The sequence below is a fragment of the Carettochelys insculpta genome, chromosome 23, assembly GCF_033958435.1.
Source record: "Carettochelys insculpta isolate YL-2023 chromosome 23, ASM3395843v1, whole genome shotgun sequence".
Taxonomy (NCBI): domain Eukaryota; kingdom Metazoa; phylum Chordata; order Testudines; family Carettochelyidae; genus Carettochelys; species Carettochelys insculpta.
This window is the reverse complement of record NC_134159.1, coordinates 22,257,415-22,275,392: the sequence shown is the minus strand read 5'-3', so window position 1 is coordinate 22,275,392 and position 17,978 is coordinate 22,257,415. Positions and strand designations below refer to the sequence as shown.

Below are 17,978 nucleotides of genomic sequence, written 5' to 3'. Positions count from 1 at the left end.
CCTGTTGTAGGGCCACCGCAGGATGGAAGCCTGCCTTTGGAAAGGCAAACTCAAGGCCTGGGAGTGTCGGTGTGCACACATACCTAGTGTGGCTGCCGGGCCCCAGCACTGCAAGGTGTGTGTGGCTACAGGCGGCCAGAGCTGCACAAGTGCCCTATGGCTCCCACTGTCACCCTGAGCCTCACCGCCGTGCTCACAGGGCACGGCCCCCCCCGCCCCAGAGGGAGGGAGGCTGGCATGACCCAGCTTCTCCTGGGCCCGGAACCTAACTGGCCTCCTTGTTGGCAGCTCAGCAGAGGAGGCGGGGGGGGGAGCCAGGCTGACGGCTGCCCTGAGGGAGGAGCATGGTGGCGTGCCAGCCTGCCAGCTGCTTCTGGGCAAGGCCGGGCAGAATGCAGGACATGTTCCTGCAAGAGAAGAGCTCTAAGCTGCTGCCTATTGGCCCACGGGCAATCGGGGGTTAAACAGGTGGTTTCTGGGCTGGAAACTGGGCTATCTGCTTTTTCCGCAGCCATGGAAATAGATGCAGGGTCTGTTGGATGCCCTTCTCTGCTAGCGCGTCACATGACTCCTGCCTGGACCAAAGCTGAACCATCCCTGGCTGCTCTCCTGCACCAGGCACTTTGTGTGGCTTTTCTCCGCCTGTCCCTGAGGCCCAAATCCACCCTGTGCTGGCCTGATTGCCGAGGCTGGCCGGTTCCTCTGCCTCAGCCCTGCCCGCAGCCTTGCCGGTCACAGCACACAGCCAGGGCCGGTCACAGCGCACGGCTGGGGCAGGTCACAGTGCACAGCCAGGGACGGTCACAGCACACGGCCAGGGCCAGTCACAGCGCACGGCTGGGGACAGTCACAGCGCACGGCTGGGGCCGGTCACAGCGCACGGCTGGGGCAGGTCACAGTGCACAGCCAGGGACGGTCACAGCACACGGCCAGGGCCGGTCACAGCGCACGGCTGGGGACAGTCACAGCGCACGGCCAGGGCCGGTCACAGCACATGGCTGGGGCAGGTCACAGCGCATGGCCGGGGACAGTTACAGCATACGGCCGGGGACGGTTACAGCACATGGCTGTTCACAGCACGTGGCCAGGGACGGTCACAGCACATGGCCGATCACAGCACATGGCCAGGGACGGTCACAGTGCACGGCCAGGGACGGTCACAGCACACGGCCGGGGACGGTTACAGCACATGGCTGTTCACAACATGTGGCCGGGGACAGTTACAGCATACGGCCGGGGACGTTTACAGCACATGGCTGTTCACAGCACGTGGCCAGGGACGGTCACAGCACATGGCTGTTCACAGCACACAGCCGGGGCAGGTCACAGCACACAGCCGGGGCCGGTCACAGTGCACGGCCGGGGCTGGTCACAGCAAACAGCACTGCATCACTCAGTGACACTCCCTCCCTCTTACCTTGCGCTTTTGCTCCTCCTCTTCCTGAATCTTCAGCTGCAGCTTCCGCACCATCACCTGCCTCTTCCACTCGGGGATGGGCCGGCCCTGCTCGTCATGGGTGGGGATCAGGTCCTCAACATCCAGCTGGCTGGGCTGCACTGCTGCCATGAGTGGCGAGGTGCCATTGACAACGGGGTCGGGGGAGCTGGCGGCTGAGTCAGGCGTGGTTGGCGGGGTCAGCGCCCTGGTGAAGGGCACGGTGGAGGCTGCAGTCTCTGGCTGGATGGCAGAGAGGAGAGGGCGTTAGCTCTGGGAGCGGTGCTGCCCGAGAAGGAGCTCACCGCGTGAGAGGAACTCTCTCTCCCCACTGGAGGGATCCCAGGAGCCGAGCAGCTGTGATTCCCTTAATTCTCAGCCCCAGCGCCACTGGGCCTGGCAGCTCAAAGCTCTGGCACCCTGGCCCTGGCAGGTAATAGCCTAGCCCCCCAGGCAACGTTCCTGCCACTTCTTTGCACCTGGGGCAGAATGCATTTTGTTATGAGCACCGAGGCACGTGCAGCTGTGCACCAGCGCTGGGAACACCTGGCACTGGCTGTGCGCGCTCTGCTAATCGGCTGGGCGGCTGCCCAAGTGCTCAGTGTGGGGAACGCTGCTGCTGGGCCCAGCAGCTCAGAGCCCTGGCACCTCTGGAGTGCATCATCAGCTGCGGCAGTAAAGGAGTTGGTGAACCCTGGCACCTGGCTCAGGACAAAGTAAGCCCTGTGTGTGGGGCAGTCTGTGCTGGGCAGCCTGGCCCCCGAAGTCATGGGGGCCAACACCCTCTCCTGCAGGCGCCTGAGCCATTCTGGAGAGGGGTGAGCTTTGCCAGGCTCCTCCCCTCGCCCCGGCTCTATTGGGTTTGCTTTGGGGCAGCACCTGCCTGCTGCTCGCTGCTTGTACAGCGTCTGGCACGGCAGAGCCTGGGGGTTTGGGCTGCAGCGAGGTGGCCTCCAGACAGCCAGGGAAGGGACCCTCTCCCCTGTCAGACCTGGGGAAGCCATCTGTGCAGGGAGCCCCGTGGCCGAGTTCAGCCCTACACCTGGGAGCCAAGCTGGCTCTGGGGACGCCCCACCCCAGTGCTCCCTTGGAAGACTGGTGCCCCACAGGGACAGCTGCCTGGCTTGGGCAAGCCACCTTCTTTACTGGCTGTTTGGCTGCAAAGCGGGGCTGAGGGGACGTTCATTCCTTCCCAGAGCGCTCCGTGGGGCTGAGGGGACGCTCATTCCTGCCCAGAGCGCTCTGTGGGGCTGAGGGGACGGTCATTCCTGCCCAGAGCGCTCTGTGGGGCTGAGGGGACGCTCATTCCTGCCCAGAGCGCTCTGTGGGGCTGAGGGGACGTTCACTCCCGCCCAGAGCGCTCTGTGGGGCTGAGGGGACCTTGACTCCCACCCACAGCGCTCTGTGGGGCTGAGGGGACGTTCACTCCCGCCCAGAGTGCTCTGTGGGGCTGAGGGGATGCTCATTCCTGCCCAGAGCGCTCTGTGGGGCTGAGGGGACGTTCACTCCCGCCCAGAGCGTTCTGTGGGGCTGAGGGGACGTTCACTCCCGCCCAGAGTGCTCTGTGGGGCTGAGGGGATGCTCATTCCTGCCCAGAGCGCTCTGTGGGGCTGAGGGGACGTTCACTCCCGCCCAGAGCGCTCTGTGGGGCTGAGGGGACGCTCATTCCTGCCCAGAGAGCTCTGTGGCGCTGAGGGGACCTTCACTCCCGCCCAGAGCGCTCTGTGGGGCTGAGGGGACGTTCATTCCTGCCCAGAGAGCTCTGTGGGGCTGAGGGGACGTTCACTCCCGCCCAGAGCGCTCTGTGGGGCTGAGGGGACCTTCACTCCCGCCCAGAGCGCTCTGTGGGGCTGAGGGGACGTTCACTCCCGCCCAGAGCGCTCTGTGGGGCTGAGGGGACGTTCTCTCCCGCCCAGAGCGCTCTGTGGGGCTGAGGGGATGTTCATTCCTGCCCAGAGCGCTCTGTGGGGCTGAGGGGACGTTCATTCCTGCCCAGAGTGCTCTGTGGGGCTGAGGGGATGTTCACGACCGCCCAAAGCGCTCCGTGGGGCTGAGGGGACGTTCACTCCCTCCCAAAGCGTTCTGTGGGGCTGAGGGGACGTTCACTAACGCCCAGAGCGCTCTGTGGGGCTGAGGGGACGTTCACTCCCGCCCAGAGCGCTCTGTGGGTCTTAGGGGACGTTCACTCCCGCCCAGAGCACTCTGTGGGGCTGAGGGGACATTCACTCCCGCCCAGAGCGCTCCGTGGGGCTGAGGGGACGTTCACTCCCGCCCAGAGCGCTCTGTGGGTCTTAGGGGATGTTCACTCCCGCCCAGAGCACTCTGTGGGGCTGAGGGGACATTCACTCCCGCCCAGAGCGCTCCGTGGGGCTGAGGGGACGTTCACTCCCTCCCAAAGCGTTCTGTGGGGCTGAGGGGACGTTCACTCACGCCCAAAGCGCTCTGTGGGGCTGAGGGGACGTTCACTCCCGCCCAGAGCGCTCTGTGGGTCTTAGGGGACGTTCACTCCCGCCCAGAGCGCTCTGTGGGGCTGAGGGGACATTCACTCCTGCCCAGAGCGCTCTGTGGGGTTGAGGGGATGTTCACTCCCGCCCAGAGCGTTCTGTGGGGCTGAGGGGACCTACACTCCCACCCAGAGCGCTCTGTGGGGCTGAGGGGACATTCACTCCCGCCCAGAGTGCTCTGTGGGGCTGAGGGGACATTCACTCCCACCCAGAGCGCTCTGTGGGGCTGAGGGGACGTTCATTCCCGCCCAGAGAGCTCTGTGGGGCTGAGGGGACGTTCACTCCCGCCCAGAGCGCTCTGTGGGGCTGAGGGGACGTTCATTCCTGCCCAGAGTGCTCTGTAGGGCTGAGGGGACGTTCACGACCGCCCAAAGCGCTCTGTGGGGCTGAGGGGACATTCACTCCCGCCCAGAGTGCTCTGTGGGGCTGAGGGGACGTTCACTACTGCCCAGAGCACTCTGTGGGGCTGAGGGGATGTTCATTCCTGCCCAGAGCGTTCTGTGGAGCTGAAGGGACGTTCACTCCCGCCCAGAGCGCTCTGTGGGGCTGAGGGGACGTTCATTCCTGCCCAGAGTGCTCTGTAGGGCTGAGGGGACGTTCACGACCGCCCAAAGCGCTCTGTGGGGCTGAGGGGACGTTCACTCCCGCCCAGAGCGCTCTGTGGGGCTGAGGGGACCTTCACTACTGCCCAGAGCGCTCTGTGGGGCTGAGGGGATGTTCATTCCTGCCCAGAGCGCTCTGTGGGGCTGAGGGGACGTTCATTCCTGCCCAGAGTGCTCTGTGGGGCTGAGAGGACGTTCACGACCACCCAAAGCGCTCTGTGGGGCTGAGGGGATGTTCACGACCGCCCAAAGCGTTCTGTGGGGCTGAGGGGACATTCACTCCCACCCAGAGCGCTCTGTGGAGCTGAGGGGACGTTCACTCCCGCCCAGAGCGCTCTGTGGGGCTGAGGGGACGTTCACTCCCGCCCAGAGCGTTCTGTGGGGCTGAGGGGACATTCACTCCCGCCCAGAGCGCTCTGTGGAGCTGAGGGGACGTTCATTCCTGCCCAGAGAGCTCTGTGGGGCTGAGGGGACGTTCACTCCCGCCCAGAGCGCTCTGTGGGGCTGAGGGGACCTTCACTACTGCCCAGAGCGCTCTGTGGGGCTGAGGGGATGTTCATTCCTGCCCAGAGCGCTCTGTGGGGCTGAGGGGACGTTCATTCCTGCCCAGAGTGCTCTGTGGGGCTGAGGGGACGTTCACTCCCGCCCAGAGCGCTCTGTGGGGCTGAGGGGATGTTCATTCCTGCCCAGAGCGCTCTGTGGGGCTGAGGGGACGTTCATTCCTGCCCAAAGCGCTCCGTGGGGCTGAGGGGACGTTCACTCCCTCCCAAAGCGTTCTGTGGGGCTGAGGGGACGTTCACTAACGCCCAGAGCGCTCTGTGGGGCTGAGGGGACGTTCACTCCCGCCCAGAGCGCTCTGTGGGGCTGAGGGGACGTTCACTCCCACCCAGAGCGCTCTGTGGGGCTGAGGGGACATTCACTCCCGCCCAGAGCGCTCTGTGGGGCTAACGGTGCGTTCACTCCCGCCCAGAGCGCTCCGTGGGGCTGAGGGGACATTCACTCCCGCCCAGAGCGCTCCGTGGGGCTGAGGGGACATTCACTCCCGCCCAGAGCGCTCTGTGGGGCTGAGGGGACGTTCACTCCCGCCCAGAGCGCTCCGTGGGGCTGAGGGGACATTCACTCCCGCCCAGAGCGCTCTGTGGGGCTGAGGGGACGTTCACTCCCGCCCAGAGCGCTCCGTGGGGCTGAGGGGACATTCACTCCCGCCCAGAGCGCTCCGTGGGGCTGAGGGGACATTCACTCCCGCCCAGAGCGCTCTGTGGGGCTGAGGGGACGTTCACTCCCACCCAGAGCGCTCTGTGGGGCTGAGGGGACCTTCACTCCCGCCCAGAGCGCTCTGTGGGGCTGAGGGGACCTTCACTCCCGCCCAGAGCGCTCTGTGGGGCGGGGGCTGCCATTGCCTGGCTGCCAGCGCTGGAGTATGAAGCCGGTGCAGGGGAGACCTGTGCCCGCTAACGACTCGCCAGGCTCCCTGGGCCCTGGGGATTGCAGGGGCCCCTCGCCGCAGCTCCCTGCTCGCAGTGACAGCCGATCAGGAGCCCAGCCGGGGAGACAACTGCAGCCAATCAAACCTGCTGCCCTTGACTGAAAAGTGAACCTGTTCCCCGGCCCAGCTCCCTCCCCGAGCAACCGACCGGAGCCGTCACCTACGCTGGCCCCCGCCTGGCCGCTGCCCGAGAAGACGGTGGTGAGGCCTTTGCTCTGCGGAGTCGGCTTGAGGCTCTTCCCGGCCTTGATCTCTGCCAGCAGCTCGGCGTTGTCGCCGGTGGGGGACATCATATTGAAGGACTTGGAGCCTGGCAGGAGAAGAGGGGCCGTGAGGGGAGACCTGCAGGAAATGCCGATCAGGCCCAGCCCCTGGCCCCTGAGCCCAGGGAGCTCAGCCGGCGCGGTGGGACCAGCTCCCCTGCAGCGGGGTGGCTGGTGGGGGGAGAGGGAGGCATTGCCGCACAGACAGCTCCCCAGCGAGTCGGGGCGCAAGAGGTCCACCCGCACCCGGAAAGGCTGCCCTGGAAGCGAGCAGGGCCTGGCGCAGCCCCAGAGCAGAGCTGCGGGACGGCCCAGCCCTGCCCTGCAACAGCCAAGGCCAGGGAACACGGGGCAGCCCCTCTGGATGAGCCAGGCAGAGTTGGACTCCCTGGCACCACAGGGCTGCTGTGGCACCGAGGGCAGAGGGCTCAGGAATCGCACACCAGCCGGGTCGGGAAGGGGCTGCCCTGCGAAGGGCCTGGGCCGGGGGAAGCCAGTCCATGCCCTGCTGCCCCTGCACCATCCTGCTCTGGGACCCTGGGGGGCTCTTCTGGCCAAGCGGGGCTCGGTTCTCCAGGTGGCTCCTCACAAAGCTACTGCCCCTCAGCAGAGATGTCTCCCGCTCGCTCCGAGACAAACTTCCCCCGGATGTGGTCACCAAACGCCTCCGCCTGGGGCAGCCAGCACATGCCGGTGGGCTTGGGGGGCAGTCCCTTGCCCCAGGCTGGAGCAGGGGCCCTCTCCTCAGTGCCTCGCCGTGGGCTGCCCCTTACAAAGTGCTGTCCTCAGCAATGCAGTTGGTTCGCCCCCAAGGGCCATGTCTGCATTGCTCATCAGACACAGGAAGCACCATTCAGCAGGAGCTCACAGGTAGCTGAAGAGCAGCACAGCTGGGCCTGGGCCTGGCCTGGGCTCTAATACCCCACAACCCGGCAGACCATGCACTGGGGAGGCAGGCACAGAGCACCTCCCCCCGCCAGGGAATAGCCCAGGGCCGAAATCCCCTTTGGCCCTAGCTAAACCCAGGTCCAGAACCAGCACAGCCCCAGAGTTGCTGGGAGGGAGGGGACTGGGTGCTGTGCAGGAGGCCGTCCCCACAGAGAGCCCCATGCTGGAAACCAGATGGCTTCGTGTCCGCCAGAGGCCAAAATCCACCCGTGTCTCCAGTGGCTGGGTGGTGAGAGAGGCATGACTGGAAGGAGCTGCCGTGTGCTGTCCGCAGGACCCAGCCCTCTTTCTGGGCCACATGAGATAATCCCACAGAAACAGCAGCATCTCCACTGGCACAGATGCCTGCAGCCTGCCAGCAGGGCTCCACACCCGGGAGTCTGCACCCCCGGAAGCCGCTCGGCAGCCCTGCTGCCTTGGCAGTGGCAGGATTACTCCTCTGGAATGACGCCTCAGCAGTAAGTCTGCAGCCCCGGTCAGAGATGAGCTGGTGGAGGATAAAAGCGACCACATGCCCAGGGGACTTCCAGACTGGGCCCTCAGCTGGCAGCCAGGAGAAGGCCAGTTTGGCACAGCCGCCGGGGTGTGCAGCTCTGCGGAGAGGCTGGCTGAGCAAGGGGCTTCCCTTTAGCACAGTGCTGCCGTGCCATGCACCCCATCCCGCCCGGCCAGCCCCATACTTGCCTTCCATGCGTGAAGCAACAGGCAGACGAGGTAAGAAGGGCTAGTTCCAGCAGCTGCAGTGTCACAACAAGGTCAGCCAGGTATGCCCAACCTTCTAGTGCTCTTCAGCCTGGGCAGGTCAGCCGGGGCCAGGCTAGCCCAGCCGAGAGCAGGGCCACCTGGTGCCTGGAGAGACCCAGTGGTCGGCTCCTGGTGGTACCTCCCTCCCCCACTGGGGCATTCACCCCTGGAAGCAAACCTGCCGCACACCTGCAGTGGCATTTGCCCTGCGTCTGAGAAGCCCTGTTTCTGTCGGACGTGCTGAGCTGCTAACCTATCAGCAGAGCCTGGTCCTGCTGCTCTTGCAGGGAAAGCACTGGCTCCGGATTCCTTAGCTAGCGTCTCCACCGCACTTGGAAGCACGAGCGCTCTGGGTGAGCCAGGAATTCTGGCTGCTCCATGCAAAGACCTGCCCTGTTTGGCTTTGGCTGCCGCAGCCCCAAAGCACCAGGCCAGCCAGCGGCCCGAGAACACTCACCAGCCCTTGTACCCACAATAGGTCCTGTGGCATGTGAGTGGCCTTCCCTAAGAAGCCGAGCTGCTGCAAGGCACAGAGTGCTCTCCTGGCTGTTGGCTGGCCAGAGCCAATGAGTGGCTCGACGCACGTCTCCTTTCTGGCCGAGGCTGCACCTCTGGACAAAAGGACGTTTGGCTTTAATGGCCCACTTGGTGAAAATGAACCGTCGTTAAGCGTCCACTGCACCCCGCCTCCAAATCCGCCAGGATTCAGTGGTAATCAGACAAGCACTGAACAGCTGCCAAACTGTGAACAATAATAAGCTGTTGATGGCAAAAGACATGGTGGTATTCACGTGTCCCACTAATGCTGGCCGTACGAACATGCACAAAGGCCCACTGTGCAGAGCTCTCCAGGATTTCCCAAGCAGTACGGGCCCAACCCAGGGCAGCTCAGCATGGGAGCCAGGCGAGCTGGGCCAGGCACCACCGTTTTGTGGGTGGTGCACTTCTGCACAGGTCTTGGTGCACACAACAAAACTGATTCCAGCCACGGATGACAAAAGCTGGAGGGTGCCCTGCTCCCCGCACGCCTGGCGCCGCTGAGCCCAGCTGAAGGCGAAGCCCAGAAAGGAACAGTGCTGACGGAACAGGGAGCCCAGCCCCCGCATCTGCATTGCATTTCATCTGGATGCTGAGGCTCAGCCCTGCTAGGTCTCCTTGGTGGAACCTGCCACTCCAGTGGCCACAGGGCTAGAGGAGGTTATGGTGGGGTTGGAAGGGACAGGGGCCCTGCACCACAGAGATGCTCACCCAGGCAAGATTGGGTCACTTTAATGCTGGCTCGGTGCCAATGGGGCCTAACATGTCATGTCCCCATAGCATGGGGCTAGGGCACCTGACCCTGCCTGTCTCCTGCTGCTCTGCATGGGGCTGGGCATCTGCTCGGCCAGAAAAGAACCATGGCACTACAAGGGGGCTTGTGGGACTTACTGCCTCCTGATGGGAATGGCCCATTTCCCCAGCCAGCCTGGTTCTGGGGGCAGTGCCAGTCACCATGGCAGAAAGCTGCCTCTGAAAGCTCTGTTCCCTGGCAGCAGGTACTGGCGCACTAACAGAATCACAGAATCACAGGGCTCGAAGGGACCTCAGGAGGTCATCTATCCAGCCCCCTGCTTCAAGCAGGATCAACCCCAACTAAGTCATCCCAGCCAGGACCTTGTTCAGCCGGGATTTAAAAACCTCAAGGGATGAAGAATCCACCACCTCTCTAGGCAACGCATTCCAATGCTTCACCCTCCTGGTGAAGAAGTTTTTCCTAATATCTAACCTACACCTCTCCCTCTTCAACTTCAGACCATTAGTCCTTGTTCTGCCATCTGACACCACTGAGAACAGCTTCTCACCCTCCTCTTCACAGCTCCCCTTCAGGAAGTTGAAGGCTGCTATTAAATCACCTCTAAGTTTTCTCTCCTGTAAACTAAACAAGCCCAAATCCCTCAGCCTCTCCTCATAGGTCTTGTGCTCCAGCCCCTTAATCATTTTTGTTGCCCTTCGCTGAACCTGCTCTAGCAAATCCACATCCTTTTTATACTGGGGGGCCCAAAACTGGACACAATATTCCAGATGTGCCCTCACCAGTGCCGAATAAAGAGGAATAACTACTTCCCTAGATCTGCTCGAAATGCTCCTCCTAATCCACCCTAGTATGCCGTTAGCTTTCTTGGCTACAAGGGCACACTGTTTACTCATATCCAGCCTTTCATTCACCATAACCCCAAGGTCCCTTTCCATCGTACTGCTGCTGAGCCAGTCGGTCCCCAGCCTGTAACAATGCTTGGGATTCTTCTGCCCCAGGTGCAGGAATCTACGCTTCTCCTTATTGAACCGCATTAGATTTCTTTTGGCCCAGTCCTCCAATTTATCCAGGTCCCTGTGGATTCTCTCTCTACCCTCCAACGTATCTACCTCTCCCCCTAGTTTTGTGTCATCCGCAAACTTGCTGAGGGTGCAACCCAGTCCCTCATCCAGGTCATTAATAAAGATGTTGAATAACACCGGCCCCAGAACTGAGCCTTATGGCACTCTACTTGAAACAGACCGCCATCCAGATATTGAGCCATTGACCACTACCTGTTGGGCCCAACCTTCAAGCCAGCTTTCTATCCATCCTATAGTACAAGGATCCAATCCATATTTCCTTAACTTATGGACAAGAATGTTGTGGGAGACCATATCAAAAGCCTTGCTGAAATCAAGGTATATCACATCCACTGACTTCCCCATGTCCACAGAGCTTGTTACCTCGTCATAGAAGCTGATCACATTGGTCAGGCAGGACTTGCCCTGGTGAATCCATGTTGGCTACTTTTGATCACTTCCCCTCTTCCAAGTGCTTCAAAATGGATTCCTTGAGGATTCCGTCTGTTATTTTCCCAGGGATTGAGGTAAGGCTGATGGGGCTATAGTTCCCTGGATTGTCCTTCTTTCCTTTTTTAAAGATGGGCACTACGTTTGCCTTCTTCCAGTCATCCAGTATCTCCCCTGATCTCCAAGAGGCTTCAAGGATAATGGCCAAAGGTTCAGCAATGACCTCTGCCAATACCCTCAGTACCCTGGGGTGCATTAAATCCAGACCCATGGACTTGTGCACATCTAGTTTTTCTAGATAGCTCAGAACTTGTTCCTTCCCCACAGATGGCTGCCCTCCACCTTCCCATACTGCATTGTCTAGGACCGTCATGTGGAAGCTGACTTTTTCCATGAAGACTGAGGCAAGAAAAGCATTGAGTGCTTCATCTTTTCCTGCATCATCTGTCACTAGGTTACCTCCCTCATCCACTAATGGCCCCACACCTTCTCTGACAACCTGTTTATTGTTCACATGCTCGTAGAAACCCTTCTTATTACTCTTCACATCCCTTGCCAGCTGCAGTTCCAATTGTGCTTTTGCTTTCCTGATTATTGCCTGGCATTCTCCAGCCGTATGTTTATACTCCTCCTTAGTCAACTGTCCACATTTCCATTTCTTGTATGCATCCTTTTTTAATTTAAGCTGACTAAGGATTTCCTTGTTAAGCCAAGCTGGTTGCCTACCATGTTTGCATTTCTTACTATGCAGTGGGATTGTTTCTTCCTGTGTCTTCAGTAAGACTTCTTTAAAATACTGCCAGTTCTCTTGAACTCTTTTCCCCTTCATCTTCGTTTCCCAAGGGATCCTGCTCATCTGTTCTCTCAGGGAGTCAAAGTCTGCTCTTCTGAAATCAAGGTCTGTATGTTACCGCTCACCCTTCTTACTTTTGTCCAGATCCGGAAATCTACAATCTCATGGTCGCTGCAGCCCAGGTTCCCTCCCACTTCTATTCCTTCTACTAGTTCTTCCCTGTTTGTGAGCAGCAGGTCAAGTTGCGCACAGCCCCTGGTTGGTTCCTTCAGCACTTGTACCAAGAAGTTATCCCCAACATTCTCCAAAAACTTCCTGGATTGTCTGTGTGCTGCTGTATTGGTCTCCCAACAAATGCCCGGATGATTAAAGTCTCCCATGAGAACCACGGCCTGTTATTTGGAAGCTTCACTTAGCTGCCTGAAGAAAGCCTCATCCATCTCATCTCCCTGATCTGGTGGTCTATAACAGACACCAACTACAACATCACCTCTGTTACTTCCACCTCTGAGCTTAACCCAAAGGCTACGTCTACACTAGCCAAAAACTTCAAAATGGCCACACAAATGGCCATTTCAAAGTTTACTAATGAAGCGCTGAAATGCATATTCAGCGCTTCATTAGCATGCGGGCGGCCACAGCACTTCAAAATTGACATGGCTCGGCGCCGCATGGCTCCTTTTCAAAAGGACCCCGGCTACATCGAAGTCCCCTTATTCCTATGAGCAGATAGGAATAAGGGGACTTCGAAGTAGGGGGGTCCTTTCGAAAAGGAGCCCCGTCTGGACGAGCCGCGTCAATTTTGAAGTGCTGCGGCCGCCCGCATGCTAATGAGGCGCTGAATATGCATTTCAGCGCTTCATTAGTAAACTTTGAAATGGCCATTTGCATGGCCATTTCGAAGTTTTTGGCTAGTGTAGACACGGCCAAAGACACTTAGCTGGATTTTCTCCTTCCTCATACTGGAGCTCTGAGCAATCACACTGCTCCCTCACATAGAGCACAACTCCTCCTCCTTTTCTCCCGTCTGTCCTTCCTAAACAGTTTATACCCTTCCATGACGGTGCTCCAGTTATGTGAATCTTCCCACCAAGTCTCCATTATTCCAGCCACCTCACACTTGTGTGACTGTGCCAGGGCCTCTAATTCTTCCTGTTTGTTCCCCAGGCTGCTGGCATTAGTGTTCAAGCATCTTAGAGAAGGGGCTGATTGCCCCAGTTTCTCCTCTTCACCCAGGAAACCCACTCGATTGCTCCTTCCTCCTTCCCCATTTACCTCGGGGCTTGTGGAACAGGCTAACAGGCCAACGGAAACTGGCCTCAAAAGCACATAACACATAGCGCGTGGCCAGCCCGGTGCCTGGCAGGGGCTGTGCCCAGAGGGTCTGGGGAAACTCTTTCCTGTTCCCCAGCATACCAACCATCAGAGAGATGCAGTGCCCTTTGGCCTCTCTGTGCCCCTCCAGCTGTGCTGCTGGCAGCTGCACTGGAATGGCGGGTTCCCGGCACAGGCGATGGATGTGCTCAGTGTTTGGCTAGCTCTTTGGGCAGCAGAAGCCAAAGGGCTCCCAGCGGCATGGGAGAACCAAGCACGTGATAAAGCCCCCCACTGGTCACTGAGCAGGTCCTCAGTTGGGCCCAGCGTGTGGCTGTTCATGAGACACCACCTGGAAAACTGGCTCTGGTGCTGCCTTTTCAGAACAGATGAATCTCTGCACAGGGGGGAGGCTCCAGACCCACAGGAAAGTCTGGTACAGCCCAACCAATGCCTGGCACTGGTGGCTCCGTGTGACCGTAGGAGCCTCGCTCAACACCTGGGCTTGGCACTCCGCTCACAGGGGGGCAGCGCCTTGCACAGAGGACAGTGGTGGGACCCGGCAGAGTCCTTCGCCCCAGCTCAGCTGTGCCCAAGAGATCCCCAAAAGGGCCCAGTCCCTCGTTTCCACCCACAAGCAAAACAGCATCCGCCTGTCCCTGTGGCGGCTGGAGAGAACAAGCTGCCCAGTAACGGGCTAGCAGAAAGAGCCAGTGCGCTCCCCTGCCCCCACGCACTGGGCACTCGCTGAGCTTATTCTCTGTTTGCCGCCGAACTCTCCTTCCGAGGCGGCAGCAAGGGATGCGAGAAGGGGCCCGGGGACAAGGGGCTGTTGGCTACCGCCTGAGAGAAGAGAAGCAGAGCGCTGGCAGTGAGAACAAGCAGGTCCGAGCAGCCAGGAGGCACATGGCACAGGCCCCAGGGAAGGGGACAAACGAGCCTGGGAGGAACAGTGTTCAGGTTAAAAGCACAGGCCCACAGCTGCCAGTGCTGAATGCCTGGTAAGCAGCTGCCCTGACCAGCAAGGCCAGGCAGTGGAGCTTCTGACACGCGGCTTACGCTCCCGTTTCCGAGTGACTGTAAAGTACAGGTTACCAAGTCTTCCCCTCTGTCTGGCAGCCTGCACTGAGAGGCAGCGCTGGTCTGCCCCAGCGGCAGGCTGGGCTCTGACCTAGCAAGCCCGGTTCCCATGCACCAGGGAGCCCTTAGGGCTGTGGGATGGGCCCTAGAGGACAGCATGCTCTGCGAGGGCCTTGCTGACAGGGGTCACCCCACCAGAGCAGAGGCAGGGTTGGGGCAGGGCAGGGCAAGCGAGGGCATTGCAGTCGGATTTTGCTTGTCTCTCTATTCGTAGAAGTCTCTGTTATTCTTCTGTCCTATTCTATCAGAGCAGAGCTGCTCTGCCAGGCTACACCTCTTTAGAGCTCTCTTTGCTTTAAACCTCACAGGCAGCCCCTGGTACTGGTGGCTACTTCGGCTGCTGCTTTCCAAGCGCAGGGCCGAGTCTGTTAGCAGTTACCATTAATCCTGAGCAGTGTCTTCAGGAGCCAGCCGGGGCGAGGACGAGGCACCTCCCTATGTGTCACTCATGCACGAGGCTGTCCCTTCTCTAGTGTGGCCGGCAGCAGCCAGCCCCAGACTCCTCTCCCAGCTCTGGGCATCTGGCAGCGCAGCGGCTCTGCGATGGGGCTGGATAACACCGGGCTTGTCACATCGCCAGAGTAACTGGCTTAAGACAATCTGCACTGCTGCAGTCTCAGGTATCTGGGACACTGGTCGCTTGCTGCTCCTGGGCTGCCAGGTCCAATCAGTCACTGTGTCTTACTGACCTGCCGGCCAGCCGGGCGGAGAGGCCTCATGCTGCAGAGGCATGGCAGGTGCTGGGGTCTGACCAGCTGAGTGAGAAAGGTCCCCTAGGAGGGGTGCAATCCACACCCCACCTGCTCACATGCCAGCGAGGGTCACTCGGGAAGAACTCTGCCCAGGCCAGCAAGCTCAGAAGGAGAGCTGGGTTCACCCTGTGGGTGGGTGACACAGTTCCTGCAGTCCCCGAATGAGCATGAGGTGAAGTGCCACATGCAGGTCACCAGCCAACACCCCCAGTGCACGCTGCTCTGCAGCAGCACTGCCAAGGGCCATGGGGGTGGCAGGCTGCGCCCAGCAGAGCTAAACAGCAGGCGACCTGCCTGGTAAGATCAGCACAGGAGCCACTGCCCCCCAGTGCAGAACATGTGGCTAACCTGCCCCGGGGGTGGGCTTGTATCCCAGGACACTGGCAACCCTGCGGCTGTGGCTCTGTGGGCTTCATGCTTGTGGCTGGGAGTCATTCCTGGCTCATCCTGTCCATGGCAGCTCTCCATGGTGTCTTGGGGCAGTGAATTCAACGGGCTAATTATACTGGAGGTCCCCTCTCCCAGGACTCCCCATCTCCACCCCCCACAGACAGCCCTGGGGAAGAACTGCAGCCCCAGCCCCAGATGGCAGGACCAGGAGCATCTGGAGCAGGTCCCAGTGGGCACTGGGAGACTGGACTTTCGGATTGGCAATTTGTGCCAGCCCTGCTCCTCTTGTTCCTTTCGCCCCAGCGTCACTTCACAGCTGGTCCTTTACCGTCTTCTCCCCAGCCCCTCCCCTCGAGCCTGCCCCTCCCTTCCCAGTAGCTCACCCCCTCAGGAAACCTGGGCGTGTTGGGAAGTCTTGCAGAGACCAGCAGCTGCCGGTGGGGGCCCAGGGGCCCAGCCTGCCCTGGGGAAACTGGGCGGGTACTGGGAGAGTCGGGGAAGGTGGGGGTCACCAGGACCAGCTCAAACAGGTTTAAGGGACAACTCCCCTTGTCTACACTGGGGCATTCACACCAGGAGCAAACACACTGTTTGCTAGTGAGCAGCGGGTCGGGGTCGGGGGGAGATGCCTCTAGGGTTGCCCTTGGAGCTCTTGAACAGCCTGGCTGGACTGCTCAGCTACCCTGGGCTTTGATGACGGCCAGCAAGGGAAGGGTTAACCCGCTCGCTGGCTGGAGGAAGGAGCACAGCTCTCCCTGTGCTGCAGAAGGAGGAAGTTGGGGGGGTTGGTGGTGAGGGGGGTAGGGAGGCAGCTGGGACAGGGAGGGGCGCTTGCTAACGCACTCTGCAGAGAGGGCTGAGCCCCTGCCCAGCGAGGCCCTCCCAGCCCTGGAGCTTCTCCCGCCTTGCTGTGCCCGCGCCCAGGGCTTCTGCTGGGCTGGGGACCAGCTCTCCCCTGCTGCCTACTCCCACTGCGGGGCCCTGCCACACTCCAGCAGCAGCATGTTCCCAGGCTGCTCAGCCCCCGGCGGCAGGCGCAGTCTGGGAGGCCTCCCTGCACCGTGTGCCAGCCGCTGGTGCACCAGCCCATTGCACGCACGCCCAGCCCCGGGGCCCTGCTGCTGTCTGCCTGTGCCACCCCCACGCCCAGCCCCGGGGCCCCGCTGCTGTCTGCCTGTGCCACCCCCACGCCCAGCCCCGGGGCCGCCCTGCTCTCTGCCTGTGCCACCCCCACGCCCAGCCCCGGGGCCCCGCTGCTGTCTGCCTGTGCCACCCCCCACGCCCAGCCCCGGGGCCCCGCTGCTGTCTGCCTGTGCCACCCCCACGCCCAGCCCCGGGGCCGCCCTGCTCTCTGCCTGTGCCACCCCCACGCCCAGCCCCGGGGCCGCCCTGCTGTCTGCCTGTGCCACCCCCACGCCCAGCCCCGGGGCCCCCTGCTGTCTGCCTGTGCCACCCCCACGCCCAGCCCCGGGGCCCTGCTGCTGTCTGCCTGTGCCACCCCCACGCCCAGCCCCGGGGCCCCGCTGCTGTCTGCCTGTGCCACCCCCACGCCCAGCCCCGGGGCCCCGCTGCTCTCTGCCTGTGCCACCCCCACGCCCAGCCCCGGGGCCCCGCTGCTCTCTGCCTGTGCCACCCCCACGCCCAGCCCCGGGGCCGCCCTGCTGTCTGCCTGTGCCACCCCCACGCCCAGCCCCGGGGCCCCCTGCTCTCTGCCTGTGCCACCCCCACGCCCAGCCCCGGGGCCGCCCTGCTGTCTGCCTGTGCCACCCCCACGCCCAGCCCCGGGGCCCCCTGCTGTCTGCCTGTGCCACCCCCACGCCCAGCCCCGGGGCCCCGCTGCTGTCTGCCTGTGCCACCCCCACGCCCAGCCCCGGGGCCCCGCTGCTGTCTGCCTGTGCCACCCCCACGCCCAGCCCCGGGGCCCCTCTGCTCTCTGCCTGTGCCACCCCCACGCCCAGCCCCGGGGCCCCGCTGCTCTCTGCCTGTGCCACCCCCACGCCCAGCCCTGGGGCCGCCCTGCTCTCTGCCTGTGCCACCCCCACGCCCAGCCCCGGGGCCCCGCTGCTGTCTGCCTGTGCCACCCCCACGCCCAGCCCCGGGGCCCCCTGCTCTCTGCCTGTGCCACCCCCACGCCCAGCCCCGGGGCCGCCCTGCTCTCTGCCTGTGCCACCCCCACGCCCAGCCCCGGGGCCCCGCTGCTGTCTGCCTGTGCCACCCCCACGCCCAGCCCCGGGGCCCCGCTGCTGTCTGCCTGTGCCACCCCCACGCCCAGCCCCGGGGCCCCGCTGCTGTCTGCCTGTGCCACCCCCACGCCCAGCCCCGGGGCCCCGCTGCTCTCTGCCTGTGCCACCCCCCACGCCCAGCCCCGGGGCCCCGCTGCTGTCTGCCTGTGCCACCCCCACGCCCAGCCCCGGGGCCGCCCTGCTCTCTGCCTGTGCCACCCCCACGCCCAGCCCCGGGGCCCCGCTGCTCTCTGCCTGTGCCACCCCCACGCCCAGCCCCGGGGCCCCGCTGCTCTCTGCCTGTGCCACCCCCACGCCCAGCCCCGGGGCCCCGCTGCTCTCTGCCTGTGCCACCCCCACGCCCAGCCCCGGGGCCCCGCTGCTGTCTGCCTGTGCCACCCCCACGCCCAGCCCCGGGGCCCCGCTGCTCTCTGCCTGTGCCACCCCCACGCCCAGCCCCGGGGCCCCGCTGCTGTCTGCCTGTGCCACCCCCACGCCCAGCCCCGGGGCCCCGCTGCTCTCTGCCTGTGCCACCCCCACGCCCAGCCCCGGGGCCTCCCTGCTCTCTGCCTGTGCCACC

The 17,978-nt window shown here is 62.4% G+C and overlaps 1 protein-coding gene across 2 annotated transcripts in view; it reads right to left on the bottom strand.

Annotated features, from left to right (window-relative positions):
- Positions 1-17,978, bottom strand: part of ESPN (espin) — a 96,920-nt gene that overhangs the window by 9,284 nt on the left and 69,658 nt on the right. Inside the window, exons 12-14 of one of the 2 annotated variants that reach the window (XM_074975563.1) lie at positions 12,273-12,299; positions 6,192-6,337; positions 1,418-1,678 (exon numbers count right to left, since the gene is read on the bottom strand). In XM_074975563.1, coding sequence (XP_074831664.1) covers positions 1,418-1,678; positions 6,192-6,337; positions 12,273-12,299 — 434 coding nt within the window. The remainder of the gene's footprint in view (positions 1-1,417; positions 1,679-6,191; positions 6,338-12,272; positions 12,300-17,978) is intronic. The other variant, XM_074975562.1, reaches the window with a different exon arrangement.